Source organism: Stigmatopora nigra, chromosome 21, assembly GCF_051989575.1.
Source record: "Stigmatopora nigra isolate UIUO_SnigA chromosome 21, RoL_Snig_1.1, whole genome shotgun sequence".
NCBI lineage: Eukaryota > Metazoa > Chordata > Actinopteri > Syngnathiformes > Syngnathidae > Stigmatopora > Stigmatopora nigra.
Window position 1 is genome coordinate 4,498,154 of NC_135528.1, and position 18,630 is coordinate 4,516,783.

General features: G+C 40.0%; 1 protein-coding gene across 1 annotated transcript; it reads right to left on the reverse strand.

The window, feature by feature from the left end:
* Positions 1 to 207: 207 nt before the first annotated feature.
* On the reverse strand, positions 208 to 18,394 carry trit1 (tRNA isopentenyltransferase 1). The gene is made up of 11 exons (XM_077743541.1): positions 18,216 to 18,394; positions 12,451 to 12,591; positions 11,787 to 11,885; positions 11,328 to 11,479; positions 10,095 to 10,237; positions 9,900 to 10,011; positions 8,431 to 8,543; positions 8,285 to 8,362; positions 2,111 to 2,220; positions 1,178 to 1,295; positions 208 to 952 (listed from the first exon to the last, which is right to left on the reverse strand). Exons 1-11 carry the CDS (start codon positions 18,372 to 18,374, stop codon positions 789 to 791), a joined length of 1,389 nt encoding a protein of 462 aa, XP_077599667.1. The 5' UTR covers positions 18,375 to 18,394; the 3' UTR covers positions 208 to 788.
* Positions 18,395 to 18,630: the final 236 nt, after the last annotated feature.

Sequence of the window (18,630 nt, forward strand, 5' to 3'; positions counted from 1 at the left end):
AAAAGCCACCCGTCAAGTGTGCAATTACATGACCGAGCAAATCTCTTGTTAGCTAACTATTTTCAGAAAATGCGTTGTCTACACACGATGACTTTTTTGGAGGAATTAAGACAAGCTTTTCTATTTCCCGACTACTTCAACATAGTTCAACTAGTCTATTTTGAAACGTCTCCATTGTATTATCTAAAAAGACAGGTAGCCCAAATCTGCTTTTTAATATTTATTTTCAAAAATAGTGGTGACATAAACCCACAGGGCTAAAATGTGTAATTGCAAAGTTTTTACAAACAGTAGCGGTTAAGAAAAGGCACCTCATTTGTTGTTTTGACAATATTCAGTTATGTAAAGTCAGTCAGTTTTTGTGTTTACAAATGAGTCTTGAATGTTTGTATTTGTTGCAAAATTAAGATATATATCTTCAATTTGAAGTAGAAAATAAATGTCCCGAGTCTCGAAAAATCTTAAATCAGCTAAAACTATGACAAAATAAGGCAATGACATTATTAGCCACGTTTTCTGATGCTATCCAAGTCCAAATATGTTGGTCCACAAAACTGAGGAAGAAAATAATCCATAGGCGAACTGGATAAAAATTCCTCCAAGTCATCTTGATGAATTGTGGAATATAAAAAAAAAAAAAAAAGTAAAGTCCAACTGAATTTCAAGGAACTGTCAACACGGAAAACGTATTGCTTCGTGTTTCCATTCGAAAAAGGGGAGTCCACGTGATGCCAAACTTAATTCATATTGTAGTTAACAGCCTGTTTTAAAATGTCATGGCTGCTTCCTTAGAGTGGCGTTTGGTCGTCCCGGGAGAATTCCGATAGGTTTGTCCGAGTCCCTGCTTCTGTGGCGAGTGGCGAATCGGTAAATTGAGACTGGTCATTGCTCGTAGTGTCAGACTTAAGTTTCTTCCTCACGTGGAAGTGGTGCTTCTTGGATTTAAGGTGAGCTGCGAGGTAGAGAGCTCCGTGTGACGCCGGGATAACGATGCCATTGCGACCGGGCACGAGTAACTTATTGGCAGCCATTGGTGGAGATGGATGTCAAAACCATTTGAAATCAACTCATCGCTGTAGTCAAAATTTCCTTGGATTTGACCGCCATCGCCATCAATGGCAGCCAATATTTAATTCGATGTGGACTTGGGTGTGTAAAGTGAGCCCCATTATCTTACCTGCCCACTCCAGGTCGCCGATGATCACCTTGTCGCACATGTCACAAGTATGTCGACTCCGTTTGTTCTTAAGATCAGCACCCTGCACACTGATTGGTGGAAAAAGAGGCGCCTCCCCCTGGTAAAATAGAAATATAGGTAGATTTTGGGTTAAAAATCATGTCCAAATAACGCTAAATATAACGTAAAGTGCTTTGATACCCTCTAATGGTGATTTGGAACATTCAAATAGTTTAATAACTTGGGATTCACAGTATAGCTGCGCCAAACACTTACTAGAGAAAACAATAAAAATGTGAAAATACATTGATGAGTTACTGAAGATGAATTGTCGGTGCTTGGACATTTAGTACTGTTTAATATCTAAGTACTGTTTAATATCTAAGTACTGTTTAATATCCAAGGACTGTTTAATATCCAATTACTGTTTAATGTCCAAGTACTGTTTAATATCTAAGTACTGTTTAATATCTAAGTACTGTTTAATATCCAAGTACTGTTTAATATCCAAGTACTGTTTAATATCCAAGTACTGTTTAATATCCAAGTACTGTTTAATATCCAAGTACTGTTTAATATCCAAGTACTGTTTAAGATCCAAGTACTGTTTAATATCCAAGTACTGTTTAATATCTAAGTACATTTGACCGGTGACCAAAAGGGACCAAAAGACCGGCGACCCAACGTCCGTTCACGTAATTGTCTACTGAAGAAAATCCTATACTCGGTGATTAAATTGTCTGAGCCAACCTAACATGACTAATATAAAATGCATCCTTTGTGTTAAATTGTTGCTTCTACGAAGAGTTCATTGAATTTCCATTAATACTTGGAAATGAGACATCTCATTGTGTTCAAATCGGCATGCAGAGACTATCAATGATACTTCAGATCGAAAGAGGGGAACAAAATACAGCAGTAAGAAGGCCACACCTTGCAGAGACTGTCCAGTATCTGCAGTGCAGGGTTCAGCACGGTCTCCTCCCATCTCTCCACATCCGTCACATCCAGGCCGTACACCGCCGGCACGCTGTCACCGGGTCCTACCCACAAAAACACACACACATCAGCGGGTCAATCTCACGCACATTATGCACCCTACAAGGCCGACGACGTTGGCTGCCCTCTAAAAAACCGCCAACCTGATTTATGCCACTGGCATAAACATCCAGCATACTGATCAATGACACGTCATAAAAAAAATGCGCTACTTCCATCTCTGGGATGGCCGCGTGTCTGATGATCAATGGCTTGCGCGTCGTGATTATCTAACCCCGATTTCCTCAGACGGCCCGTTAGGTAATGAGCGAGGTGTTTCGAGAAGGCGGATATAGATTGGGTGCGTTATTGGCAACATTTCCCGGCAGTCGTGACGTTGTCGGTGCGGCGCCATCGAGCGCCGTCAACCTGCTGACTCACAGCGGCTCGATAATGTCTCCTCCTTCAAAGCTCACCCCCCCCCTCAAGCCTTTCACTCATTCTCCAACAGTTCCACCCCCGTGTGACCATTCTGCGTCGGTCAGCAAGTCTCCCAATCGGGGCTGGGTCCAAATCCCTGCACTGTTCGTCTGTCTGCACCCACAGACGCTGCCCTGTATCGACTGAAGACGAGCAGAAGCACTGGGGGGGAAGGGAAGGGATGGAGGAAGAGGAAGGACGCCTGCAGTGAAGGTGACCTTTTCGCAGTAGAAACGAGAGCACCTCCGAGAAAGACAGAAGTCAGGTGGCTGTGAAATATAAAAGGAGGAGAGTTTTTTAAGTATAAGCTAATTAGGTGAACGCAGGCACAAGCCAGTAAAATAAATTAAGTCCGAATAGCCAACTCCAGTCCAGGCTAATCCATTCCACACCCACACAATCAAGTGGATGTTGGAAAAAAAAATTGGGCTTGAAAGCATCGTCGTGCGGAAGTCAGACCATATATGAAGGAAGGAAAGTTATATTTGGTATTAATTTATTTAGCATAATAATTAAAGGGGAATATGAGTTGGCCACATAATAAATCCTTAACTAATCCACATTATGAGCACATTGCAGATGACAAAACTGATGGTAACATTTAACATATTTCAACACACTGACTGTTGCTGTGGCCCAATGAGGGTTCTCGATTCTAAATTCTAATGTTGTGGATTGTATAAAGAAAATTGAAATGTAAATAAAAACATTGTAATTCCACAATACAGCAGTGTAGGATGACAAAAGTAGGAGAGATTTACTGCTTTTACAGGCTAAAGCCCTACAAAGTCGAAGCTCCTATTGTTGTTGCTCTTGTGGACACTCATTTTGAATACCATGTTTTAGTCATTTGTGAACCAATGGTCTTGGAAATTGGTAGCTAGGTAGAATAGGGCAGATACTATCGACACGTGGAGCTTGATTTTTCATATTTTGTATCAGGGCTGATTATTTAATTGCCAACATAATGTCCTTGTGTTAACCAGTGGAGGTCATTCGCATATGGCATTCAGCTTTTTAATATGCTCGAACAAAGCTGATTTAACAAAATGTGCCAAGATGACTCTTACCGCCTATTAAAAACAATATTTGAGTTGCAGCTTGTTAGTTAACCTGCCAGTTAGCTACTTTGTTATGCAGGGTTTTTTTAAAATTATTTGTACATGAGCTTAATGGTCCTTTATATAAAGCATTTGAGCATCTTTATAGAACTACACAGAATGCTCTAACCAAGGCAGCTGTTAATAAAAGTATCATGTTTCACTAGTGCGCTTACTGAATACTGTAAATAGAGAGGAACCTTTTTTTAACGTTTGCAATAATACTCGGGCGATAATGGGGGTGAGTGTCACCTGGCATACCTGGACCAAGCCTATTTGAGAATAAAGGACTCGCTCTGGTGAAATTGAACTCGAAAGGGGTGTTGATAAGAAATTGAAAACAGGGAGTGTATAAAAAAATAAAAATAAAAGGACAAAGTAACAAGCAACGGTGTGCAGCTGCTCACCCGAGTTGAAACAGCAGTCCACCTGTTGCAAGTGAGAGTGCCAGCATTCATTTGTTGAACCATGTTTGCAGAGGGAGCGTGTAAATTTAAAAAAAAAAGAAGGAGAAAACGTAACAAGCAGCTGTGCCACTCTGGCCATCATCCACGCTGGATTACTACAACACATGACTCCATTCACAAGCGCCTTCCTCTTTCTCCCGGTTCCTCTTCCATTTTTTTGTCTTTTGTTTATCTCAGAGCCACCAGATGTACAATAAGGGCAATCCTACATTTAGAAACATTCATTTTCCATCAGCATAATGAGTAGGGCACCTTATATAGGGATGATATTTTTTCTAATGTTAAGAATTGTAAACAAAAGTTGGTAGTTTAGTGCACGTACCAGAAATCCAAATAGGTCAGTGTAAATAAGGTGAGCCACTTGGAAAATATTTACAAATATTACACAATGCTTTGTTACTATTGTGAGTTTCCTAATACAAATATTGAGTTGTTTGATAGTGGTTTGGTTTACTTTTGCTAAAAAGCAAACTGTAACAAAAAGACAGGTGACAATGTGATCTGATCTTGAGACCAAGAAATAATGCATTACATTAATATATATATATATATATATATATATATATATATATATATATATATATATATATATATATATATATATATATATATATATATATATATATATATATATATATATATATATATATATATATATATATATATATATATATATATATATATATATATATATATATATATATATATATATATATATATATATATATATATATATATATATATATATATATATATATATATATATATATATATATATATATATATATATATATATATATATATATATATATATATATATATATATATATATATATATATATATATATATATATTTATGTATTAATCTATGGATGTGAACTTTATTGTGCTATTGAGTGGAGAATTATCCCCAGCATTTGAAATGGTAATGTTCCCGAAAACACACCTCCATTTCCTCATCTGGTTTCTATAGCAACACCTTTAGCTTGATCACATAGTGTGTGTAGCTTCAAGGGTATAATCTTGCGCCCCACACCTGTTGCCACTGCCAGATCGTGTTACCCCTCCGCCCCCCACCAAACTACACCCAAGCTCTCGATCCACGCAGCTGTCCATGCGTCGCCTGCTTCTCTTTATGCAAGGCTAACATTTTTTTTTTTAGGTGGCGCAAAAGATACTACCGCCCGTGTTACTCGATGCTCACGAGGCTCCTCCCACCAAAATACACCTGGGTATTGTTTGGGCAAAAGAGCGTGGGCTCGCGAGTCCCTTGAGAATTTGAACACCCCTCGAGTCAATGAGTCGTTTCTGCATAAAAAGTTGGAATCTAATGACCGCCTCTGTGTTCATGCCGGATAATTAAGTCGGCTAATTAAGCGCGGCCGTTACATGCATACGTCTTACAAGCGATACATCTAGAGAGCAATTAAAATGTATTTAATTTGCGCTGGTTGACCTGCTTATCAGGGAAACGAATAATCAAATTGTCATAGGGGTTTTGAAGGAAAGGCCTGAAATGGAAAATTAGGCTCATCTTTGAGTGTTTCAGTCTATGTCAGGGGTGGGCAAACTTTTGGGCCCGGGGGCCACATTGACTTTAAAAATTGGATAGATGGGCCGGGTCAGCACAAGATACGATACATATAAAAAAGTGCATCCGTTAACAGTACATATGAAACATAAACTGAAAAAAAGGACTAAAGTATTACTCATCACTCATCATTAAAGTAAAAAGCATAAAGTACAAAGTCAAGTCAAAAGGAATGTGGACATTAATAGGCCGTAGTTTGCCCATGTCTGGTCTATGTATACACCAAATGTGTCATCTTGCTTGCCTTTGACCTACCTACTGGTCTCGACACGCATAGGTTGGACAAGCGTATCCCCCCGCCCGCCCGCCATTGACCCCAGTTTCCCAAGTCTGAGCGGTCGGGGCAAATTCCCGGCAGCTTCGTAGCGCTCGAGGGGATTAGCCTGCTCGTACGGCGTGCACGCGTTTCTGTGTTGTACTCAAAAGGAAAAAAAGGAGGTCAACAGTCAAGAGGAAGATTTGGAAAGTCGAGGCGGGGAAACCAGTTTGATCACTCACGAGCGAGCATGTCGTTTGTCCACAATGGACTTCTTGGGTTGCTTGGATACAAATGCTTTTCGCGTCTTGGCGAGTTTGAAAGTGCACAACCGAGTAGGGAAAGCCCCCTTTTGGTTCTGGTTCACTTGGCTGGGAAAGGTTCACATTGTTTCAGGGTTTTACTAAATAGGAAAGTAGAGCAGGAATTGTCGAGGAGGTGTGGTACATTAGTGATACATCTTGAATTAATGGAAGTAGCCATGGATGAAAAGATTTGTTTCCCTTATGTTTAAATGCCTGCTTTATTTTTTCCACAATCTGGGCAAAAGTCGCTATAAAAGCGGACTAAACAATGACTAACTTGCCTGGGTTCAGTTACATTACGCAGTTTAAATGGACTCACAATAAATGCATGGCCTGTCCTATCCTCTCCTAAATTGCAATTGCCATCGATTTAACTTGAAAGAAAACATAATACCGATACACAAGTCGGATTATGGTTCCTTGTGTTGCCTTTGAAGGAAGCTGGAAACGCTGACACGCAAGTGGGATTATCTTTTTTTTTAAAACCTGAAATGCAGGAGAAAAAAAAAGTGTCACCTTGGTTTACTCCCTATAAATTTGTAGTGGAAATATTTGACTTGGGCCCCTAATAAAACTAGGATTGAAATCATGTCTGTTCATTTCTGCTCTTCCAAAAAAGGCAAAAAGCACCAGAGAGCTTCTTCTGTGCTACAACGGTGGTCACCTATCAGATTATAAATTTAAATGCAAAAAAGTTGATCTTATCCCTTAACTGAGCGCACGGAGTACCAGTGAGAGCGACATCATCATTGCTTGCTATGGGCACACCAGTATCACACTTGCCATAAGCAGGTACATGTCAATGTTCCCTCTAATTTTTCATGTAAAACATGCTGTAAAACACAAAAAAAGAGTAAGAGTGGACAGAGCTACTGCCACCGGCTGCCGCGTAAACGGCAACATCATGGGGAAAGGGGTAAAAAAAGAAAAAGTTTGGATTTTATTTACTGCACCGCCATATGATTGTTGCTGCGCAGAGAAGACGAAAGTAGTGCGCAATTGCGCACATCTTAGAGGGAACATTGCACGTATGTCACACGCACAGCAGATGGTGTGTGTGAGTGTCATGCTCAGAGGAAGAGAGAAAGAGAGAATTTAGGTTGAGAGTCTGGCGTGGGTTAAGCCGTTTGGGTCTAACAGGATTAGGCGGCTGGGTTACTTCAGGGTATGCTGCCGGCGGGGCACGGGAGGAGCACGCCGGTCGGTTCCCACCTTCCAGAGTCGTCGGAATGACCGTAAAGATTCTTTACCAATGAAAAAGTCCATCTGTGATTGGATAAGAATGTGTGCCAAACCTCGAGTTGATTTTGGCGAAGGAACGTGCGCCTATTCCGTCTTTCATGTCGCTGACTTAAGCAAAAAAAAAAAAGCTTTCCATATTTCACCCTGCTGGGTTTCATTTGAAATTTTAACCTCTACAAAAAAAAAAAAAATCATACCCGGAATATAAAAGGGAATTTCCTGGGGATATATACATATGCTATCCAAGAAATCTAACATTTCTTCCAATGAAAATAGATAGGACATCCATCACCATCTTTAACATGAAAAGAGTTAAATACATCTAAAAAATGATTGAAATTGCCTTGGCTAAAACTACTTTTCCTTTGTGTAAAGATGGAAAAAGTGTCCAAGTTATCGCTTAAATACACATCTTTTTTACCTATCCTGAGCACAAATGCAAACAGGCTTTAATCCAACACCAAATATTAGTAAAAACGTGTGGTTAATAAGTGGCGGGTGAGTGTGACATTCCCTCGCAGCACTAAAAATGAATGAACACTAAAACGTGCTCTGTCTACTCTGTCGAAATGACACGACGTGCTGCGTGTAGAGAGGCTTAAGTGTAGAAATCTCATCCAGATGAAGAGTGTCGAGCATTTGTGGCTAGTGTACGCATGCACATGATGTTTAAGAGCACAAGACTTACGTTTGAGGAAGCGGTTGCGGACCCATTTATTTTGCTTGCGAGCGTAGCGCCTGGTAGCCACTTTTAAAGCTTCGATACCTAAGTGGAGATTGAAAAGAAGATGGATGAGCGCGCCCGTTCATTCACAGCAGACAGAAATCACCGACCTTTGCCCCGGAGCGCTTCTCTTTCTTCCCGTGTGTTGCTTTCGGGAGCCGTCAGGTAGTCGTGGAACTCTTTGAAACCAATTGACTGGAATATCCCGTGTTGGTAGTTCTGACTGTGAGGTGAAGAGAGAGAAGACGTTACGACAAAAGTGATCTACAAAATCACTGTATGGCTTTAATCTGGAGCATTTTTACAAAGGCCAGACCAGGAAATGATTCTAATCAGTAGAATCTAGAATGTTAAATAGAAATGTCATGTGATCAAAATTTGAGGTTGAATTTTTTGCTGAAAACATTTGAGTGGAAGAACTGATGAACACCAGACAAAAAAATTAAATATTTAATATACATCTATACTCTTCATTTTAATGTGATGCCAAAACAGAAAGTCAGCACTCAATTAGCTTTCACATAAAAAGACCACAAATACAACCAAATCCCCATGAAAGTAAAAAAAACATCCCAATCTTTCCTAGACAGCCTCCTTGGGCAAAGAATGTCAACTGGAGAAGAACTGAGACCCTTTTGGGGACACGGTGACATTAAAAACACTGCGCCGCAGTGACGGCGTGACCCTCCGATGGCGAGCGGAAACCAGACGAGGCCTGGAACAATTTGTTCAAATCGCCGGCAATTTTCCCAAGAAACATGGTGGTGCGTGAGCTCACCCGCTACCTTCGCGTCTACAGATCCATGTCGAGCGACCTGACCTCTTTCGGAATAGCGAAAATAGCGTCATCATGTCATTTTTTGAAAAATTTAATCGGGACAGAGGAGGAAGAAGAAAATGGGCGCCGGCGGCGTGGGCTCCAGACAGAAAAAAATCAGAGAATAGCGACGGTGCGGGCAGGAAATGTCGATTCAATGGAGGGTAAAAAGGAAAGACGGAGGGGAGATTTGACCTTGATGTCTGGCGGGAGAAGTCAGCCGGGGCGATGGAGTCATGAGGGGTAACGTCGCAGACGAGGGGTGTGGGGGAGGGGGGTGATGATACTACTGATGGTACAAGAAAAGGCTGTGGGCTGACAAAAAAATGGGAGGAGAAATGGCTAGGATGGAGGGAAAGAAAAGCACCAAACACTGGTAGCAATTCTTGATAGATCTTTTGCCAAAACTGGATGTCGGTTTTTAGTTGTTTTTTTTTTGGTACATGGTGACCTGTCGAGACTATGAAAGGAAAGCATAAATAAGGGAAGAATCACTTGGCTGAGTTTGCCGTGATGACGTTGCTTTCAAGGAGAAGAAGAAGATCCTTCTGCCGTCCGTGCTGGATCATTAATTTTCAGGCAGGGGAGGGGGAACGTGATCTTGAACTTGACGCGCCGATAGCGAACAGACTCACACGCAAAGCTTGAATTTAGCCTGGATTTTAAGGCTGGTATTTCGACGTCCAATTCCATTTGTTGTTGTCAAATCCTAAATTATTACCAATGGCTATTTTTTCCCCCACAAACTATTGATTTTCTTACCTGTCATCCTGTAGTTTTTGCTGATTAAAGCGAGCGTGGAAGTCCCCCAGTTCCTCGATCAACCCCTCTGACAACATTTCTTCCACGCGTGCGTCTAAGCGCTCATCCAGAGCTGGAGAAGAAAGAAATGAAGGACAAAAAATAATTGAGAACGTCCAAAGCCATGACAAGGAGCCAACGTTTGACTATTCCTACCATTCATGTCGGCATTGAGCCAAAAGATGCAAGGGTCCGGGTACCTCAATGGGCCCCCCAAGCCGTCGCCACCTTGCTGGCCTCGCTGTTCCTCCAGCCAGGAGCTATGAGGAATGCCTGTTTCTTCATAGATTTGCAAGCTCCTGTAAAATAATAGCAGAAAAGCTAAATATAAATCAAAAACACTCATTCAAATACGTTTTCATGACTATTGGAATCTATTCAAAAAGAAAGAGCAGCAGTCTCCAAACTATGACTTGTGGCCCAGCAAAATTATGAATATATTGTTGAATACTACCCTGTTACGGCTGGCAGCAAGACACAAGAATCTTAAGTGGAACCTACATTCTGTTGTATTTCTCATCTTAAACCAAAGGGGCTCAAACTCTGGTGGGTTGGCATTAACGTCAATTTCATGTATTCTGGACCATTTTAGATAAAATATTTGGATATTTTAATCAAAAATCGGAGTAAAACAACTGGATAAAAAACCCTAAATATTCAGTTTTTATAGATCTCAAGTTTATCTTTTTTTATTAGTAAGAATAATAGTCTTATAATCATTTGTTAGTTTTTTTCTAGAGAAAACTAGATATATATTTTAAATAATTTTCAATAACAAAGTGAAAAACAGAAAATATTTTTATATAGTATTTATTTTTAGATATTTTAAAAATACTTTTAGAACTAAAAACACAAAAAGAAAAGAAAAGGATTTAAAATATTGAAAGTATTGATTTAAAAAAGGAGATAATCAAGAACTATAATAACCATCTATAAACTTCATTACAATTTAATCCTGAAACAAAAAGTCGGCACTCATGATTTACTCATGAAATATTCTTAGCAGCATGACAAACTCTCAGGCCAGGCAGCACTCTTCAAGTAACACACACACACACACACACACACACAAAAGATGATTCCTTCCCGTCACGGAGTAGAGCGTGGTAACCTAAACTGCTTTGCGCAAACTGCAACTCGTCAAAGAGTGTCTCACGTGTGCACATAAACTCTCTTTTGTGTCAGCCAGGATTCAGCATTAACACTCTTATGACACATTTAAGCATCATATTTCCGCAAATACAGTTTCCAGGGGAGGTTTGTTGACTTATTATTGTAGATGATACTTCTATTTACAAATAATTAGCCACAAGTGTTCATCAAAACAAAGAGGGAGACAATTCTACATCATTTCTATATTTCAATATGGATATTACCTGTATGGATTACCTTGCAATTTTGCGCTTGTCATTGGGATGCAACATGGCACCCATTTTGGGGTCCACTTCCATCAGTCGCTTGTGTAATTCAGCTCCTCCTAGTTTCTCCAGTTCCAGCTTTCTATCATTATCTTCCCCTGCGCCATCCACTGAATCTTCTTTCTGTATACAGACCCCAAGGAAAATAAAAATGCCATATTATTTTTTAAATAAAATAAGATGAACTCATTAGGTGCCATTGGTGATAATAGACTAAAGTGGAGGCCCGGGGACCAAATCTGGCCCGCCGCATCATTTAGTTTGGCCCGGGAAAGCAAAAATCTCCTGTTTTCCCCCTTTTCAATCAATAATTGTCATTTTGTAATCCATTTTTTTCTGTGTTTTTAGTTCAAAAATATATTGTAAAATCTAGAATTGTATTTAAAAAAGCTAAAAAGCCAAAAAAGTGAGATATCCAAATTCTACTCACCCCAGTGTCCATTAAAACTCGCCAAAGCAGCGACTCAATGTAATAATTTGTTCCTCCAACAATGATTGGCAGCTTATCTCGATGATGCATATCATCTATGTCATGTCACATTAAGGAAAAGACAAGCAAACTTAAATTCATCCTATTAGCTGCTCCCATTACACAAAAGGTCACCCATTTTAAAACAATCCGACGGCATAATATGCCCATTGATTGACGCCTTGATGTGTTGTTCCACCCAACACCACCACTTTTCATTCCACGCCACCTTACAGGAGGCCTTGTTTGTACCTCCTCTAATCTGTATTTACACCCGTTGCCATTTCCCGGCTCCTCTCAGCAGGTTGGAGTCACTCGGGGGGGCTATTCTCGGAACCGCCGCATCCCCCCCCCGTCACATCGGCGAGTGGGTGAGTAAGTGAGGCGGGCTGCTATTCTAATAATACCGTGTCTTTGATAGCACGCTCCCTTCACATCTGTGCGGCGAGCGGCAGATCGTGTCGACAAATCCAGACACCTTTCCTTTTTAGTTCAAGTACGAGGCAGCCAATTAAGAGACCCAACGAATGAACTCCCCTCTTCGGAAGCACTTATTAATCAAAGAGGTGACAAGAAGGTGGGAGTGCGCTCAGTCAGAGCGACGGGGAGGATAAAAAAAGGATATTAAAGACACGGCTTTGTTCCTGAAGTCCACCACCGTGTAGTTGCTAACTAGCGGGTCCACGAAGCTGATCATGTGATGGCGACACTGGGCACGCTCCCCGGGGGTCACCTTGTTGGTGATGATATCCAGACCTTGGTACACCTGGTGGGGCACATGAGAAGAGAATGTGAGGAAGATTGACAGCCATTTTGGATTTTTGTTCATTAATTCTCAATATGTTTTTGCAATCAAATGGTATATGCGATGTAGCGTTTCTGTATCGGTATCTACCGTATATTGCTGTTTAATATACCCCCCATTTAATATACCCGGGCATATTAAACGGCAGGGGAATATTAAATGGCAGGGGTATATTAAATGGCAGGGGTATATTAAATGGTAGGGGTATATTAATGGCAGTGGTATATTAAATGGCGCACAAACGGGAAGGTACGATTAAAACTACTTACTGCTGAATAAAATCTGACTTGGAATTTTAATGAACTTAAATATCTATAAATATACCCCCATGAACACCATACAAATCTTGCCAAAAAAAAGCTGAGTTGTCGTTTAATAAATACAGGTATATTAAACGGCAGGGGTATATTAAATGGCGCACAAATGGGAGGCTCAAAAAAGCAAAAAACCTTTATTATACCTGGGTATATTAAACGGCAAGATACGGTAGTTTTAAAATCCATTGAAAACACACCCTCGCCTTCAACTTTGGAAAAGTAGGGAGGTGGGCGGGGTGCTTGGGGAAGGAGGTGGAGTTGTTACCCTGCAGGTATGTGACAGGTGGGTGTCAAAGTCCATCATGGATTTTCACAAGATGAAGTGTTTGTTTCCATGGGCACCTTGTATAAATAAATATGAAGTTCAAGTTTAGAAAAAGTTAATACTGATGAAGCCAAATCGTACATTTGACTCTATAAACCAATGCTGTCGAGTTTTTAACTAGTACTTACTACTAGGATTTCAATTTTTAATCTTGGACAAATTAAGTGATTCATTTATTTTGATTGGATTTTTTTTCTTCCAGTAAATCTGCCAATTTGGAAAGGTTAGGGTTGACTTTTCATAAATACTGTGCAAGCAATATATGTGTGTTTTGTTGAGCGAGTGTGCAGCATGACGGGGCAGGCAACCCAACATAATAAATTATTCACTTATTCACTGCACGACACCACCGTCAAGCCACAGGATGAGTGGATGGATGCACGGGTGAATGCATGGATGGATGGATAGAAAAAAAAGCATGTTCCAAGCTCCACTCGCTTTTTACGAAAAGACTGAGAAAATTGCAAGCAAGACACCAACCAGGGAGGATAAAAAAAAAAGAGACAAAAAGCCGAAAGAGCGGACGAGAAGAGCGACGTGTGCTTGTTACCGAGAACAGGATGCTCCCCTATCAATTTTCACACGTTACCCATCAGCACCCCTGCGCTCTTTTTCCTCTTCGCTGGAAATCTTTGACACAAACGCAGCAGCTAATTTTTCGATGTGTTTGGCATATTTTATCTCTATTTCTATTGGCACTATTGAAACAAACCTCAATTTAAAATTAAAATTTTGGCTATGTACATAGTACTTTTTTTCTAACTCATACATACCCTGGTATCAGACCAGAACTAAAAAAAAAAAAAAATCAGGCGACTTGTAGTCACATGCCAAAACGTGTGATGGGGACATCCCACACATGAAAGCGCGGTTGTGATTAAACAATGAGCTCAGTGTCCGGCGTTGGGGAGGGCCCGCGTTGGGACGGCGTTGACCCGCAAAACAGCTGTTCCTTTGGCGTGTGGCGAGGAGGCGGATCACGAAGAGCGAAACAGGAAAGAGGAAAAACATTCATTGAAGAAAAGGAAATAAAAGAGGATGAAGCAGCAGGGGGGCTCCATTTCACTGGGGAAGGACGCTTCCATGATGATGAAGTCAAATATACTATCCCTTCCTGCCCTTGACAATTACAGCATTTCAAGTCATGAGGAAACATAAGGACAATTCTTTAGACTCCTTCACAGTCATTGAGGTTTACGCCGGTTTTTACGGTTAGCATCTCGTAGCTGGAGGTCATGCCCCGCCCCCCACCCCTATCCTTTCCCTCAAAGCGCAACCCTTCAACAATCTAATCCCCCCCATCTCCTTTCTCCTCTACCCTGTGGGGAATGGCCCAGTAATGGCAGACTAATAAATCATTCATGCCGTTCCTCCTTCATCCATCCTTCCTCTTCTCCCTTTTCGGAGTTACTGTAGCCGCCGCTGCCAACCGCCATTGCCGCTCTATTGAAAGCGCGCGAACGTGGCGGCCGGATATCCGACTTAATCAGCCCTGTTTTTTTGCGCCGGATGAGGTCATTCATCAAAAATGTTAGGATAAGCAGATACATCATGAATCCAGACAGGTCAGAGTGATGGCGGCGGGAGGTTGGGGTGGGGGGTGTGACTGTGAAACGGAGGATGTGTCAAATACGTCGATAAGCAGATGGCGTGCGACGGTCTCATCCCAACAACCAGTTGCTTCTGTATTTGCATTTTGAAACTGGGTCCGTTCACCTCTACTGGTCAGAGAGCCAGGAATATGATCGGGGACCCATACCACCCTGGTCACAATCTGTTCCAGCTGCTGCCTTATGGTAGACGTCATAGGCAGTTAGACAATTAGGTTTTTGTTGTTGATGATGACGACAAAGTCTGATTATTATTATTAAACTGGTCTATCAGCAAAAAAACATCATTTTTTTAAAGCAATGCTGCAACACTCAAGTGCAATGTCATAAATGAACGGTTATTTTAAGTTTTTCAGTACAGACATGTTAAACGTGGACTTGGTTGGTGCCCAACTGACCTATGCCTATGGTTGAAATTTTGTAGAAACATCACATTGTTTGTTGAAGAACCAAATATGTCTGTCGCCATCGTTGGCTGCGAATGAGTGCAGAGGAGCAATGTCAATTCATCATTCCAGACATGATGATCCAGCAATAGGCCGCTGTTGACAGTGCCTGTTATTACAGCTGATATGTTTACTTGGGCTGGATTTACATTGCATGGTCCAAGTGACCCAATTCAGTTTTCCCTGTGGCATAATCGGGATTGTTGGTAGGGTCACTACCAAAAAAAAAAAACTTGATCTGAAATGGCTTAAAAAAAAGGATAAAATGACAATGATTAGTTAAAATTGTTCTTTCATTGTACTGTGAATCAGCCTTAAAAATTGAATTTCACAGCAAAGATGCTCCTTTTTATGAGCACAAAAACAAACAGTCTCTTTCAATAACTGGACTACACAAAACCATGCATTCATTTAGCGGCGCTGTCGGTGTAGAGCACTATTAACCCAGTTCCATCTGAGGTCTGCGTGCAGTTTGATGAATTAGTGGCTAATTTAAGCCTCCTCCAACTTCTTCTACACCAGCTGACCGGCTCCTGTGAAAACGGAAATTTCCCATCATGCTCACCCCTTCTAGAATCCTCTCTAAAAAGACTTACGTCGGGGTCTCTGGCATCTCACTTTGGGAACGGGATTTGTTGATAGTACATTCAAACGTTGTGCGTGTATGTGTGCTATGGATAGGATGTTCATTTAATGAGGGAATAATATCTCCTGAATGCTAAATGAAGTGTGAGCAGAGGGGGCACTGAGAGGGGGCTTGATTAGAACACAATAGGAGTGTTAGGGACTGTGGGAACCGATTCTATCCGGGACAATGGCTACTTCCCAGCCACCATTCACTATCAACCGGCGGGTCGGTGTAGCGCGGCGCTGAATTTGTACCAGCTCAGCACAATGCTGCTTTCTCCCAAACAAGACCAGACTGTTTCCTATCCCAAAGACAACATGGGTCGCTCCAGCGGGCGAATGGTCGGAGTCTCCGCCATCCCATCAGTGTTTTTTTTCCACCTTCTGTCAGGCCCGCCCGGACGTCCTCACGGGAGTGATGCTCGCTAACTAGGGCAATGTTTTTTTTCTTTTTTCTTTTTGTCTTTCTTCTCGCCTCAGAGACCCGCTGGCCTTTGCAGATATTTTTGGGGCTGGGATGTTGGAGGCGTAATGTATTTGACCCAGAATCAGTCCCTGTGACCCGTTTCAGCGTGGTGGGTTGCCATGGTGATGGAGCCTACAACCAATCGGAGAAGATCCTATAATGGATTTTCATTTGTTGAAAAGCACATATCACAATACTAAATGACTACATGCTTATGTATATATACGTGTGTGTGTGTGTATGTGTATATATATATATATATATATATATATATATATATATATATATATATATATATATATATATATATATATATATATATATATATATATATATATATATATATATATATATATATATATATATATATATATATATATATAAAATATATATATATATATATATATATATATATATATATATATATATATATATATATATATATATATATATATATATATATATATATATATATATATATATATATATATATATATATATATATATATATATATATATAAAAATATATATATATATATATATATATATATATATATATATATATATATATATATATATATATATATATATATATATATATATATATATATATATATATATATATATATATATATATATATATATATATATATATATTTTTTTTTTTTTTTTTTTTTCCCAGCAAGACTTATTTATTTATATATTTATTCATGTATTTATTTATTAACTTACCTATTAACTATCTATTTGTCTTTTTCTGTGTCTGTATTCTCACCCTCTTGCTACTGTGACAACGAAATTTCCCGAATATGGGATGAATAAAGTTATCCAATCCAATTAGATATTAACAAAAAAGTTATATTCTTGGCTTTTTACAATCGTGTTTATGTACCATCTGTCTTGACCTTTTGGGTTTGGGGCTGGCGTTGCTATAAATGCCAGTATATAGGTGCACTCCAAATGTCAGGATTTGCTGGTTTGAGATGCAAATGAGGGTCTTTTTAATAGACCGTACACTGCTCTGGTTACCATGGTGATGTTATTTTCTCTGATAAAGGCGGCCACTACACACTGGGTCAAACTTGCCAAATGCATATTTATACACTATCTTAAAAATATTGACATGAATTAGAAAAAACATTTCCCTTTTTAGTATCAATATGAACTTGAACATTTTTGTGACAATACAATTTTTAGACCATAAAACCCCAACCAGAATAAGTAAAACATGATCTTGATTAGAAATTGACCACTCTGTATTTTTCTACTTAACAAAGTTCAGGTAAAGTGACCCTTATGCTTTAGACTGACATTTGTGGATTTGCACAAGAAAAAAAGTACTTCAATTGAGTTTTTAGGACAAAAAAAGTGGTAAAATGAAGACACACGCACCAAAAACGGAAAAGACGGCCGTATTTACCCCCCAAGCAGATATAGCAACAGAATTTCCTGTGCAAAGACGAGAAAACACGCGTTTTTCAATTTCTCCCCCAGTTTGGTAAAACAATACACAAATACATCAACTAATGTACATAATACTTTGACCCAATGTAAGCTATTTATCACACAAATACACAAATACACCACATGTCATAATCAGGACGAGCTTTAATGCTAAATGCTCGTTTTCCACATTTTCTTACCGTGCACAAGAGGCGATCTTCAAACAAAAGTCATACAAACATTTTGCAAAGTTAGTAGATGTTATTAAGGGCGAATCGTTGTCTTATTTTGACATTCTAACTTCTATCTGTCAATTGAAACGGGGTCCTTCCACGTTGTCATGCTTCTTACCTGCATGGAATCGGCGCTGATAATCTCTCCGTTTAGCCGTTTTCCGATTTCAATAGCCAGTTTAGATTTTCCAGTCCCCGTGGCTCCCAAGATAACCACCAAAGACGGCGACATGGCTTTCTTCAGGGCACGCTTCATGCCACGCGCGGACGCCGCCATGATGCGCCTCTCTACCCAAGGTAGCTTCAATCCACGCATGCGCGTACTGCAGACGCGATTAGGCGGAGTTTCGTTGCTGGGCAACAGGCAGCTGTTGCCACGGTAACGCCAAATGAGCGTTATCTCTTTTGACCGAACACGGCTTAATCACGTTTGACATTCTATACATAAAATGCTAAATCCAGCTAGGTAATAAAATAAAAAAGGATTGTAATTGTTTATTTCAACCACATTTAATCCATTTGGAAAGGGTGAT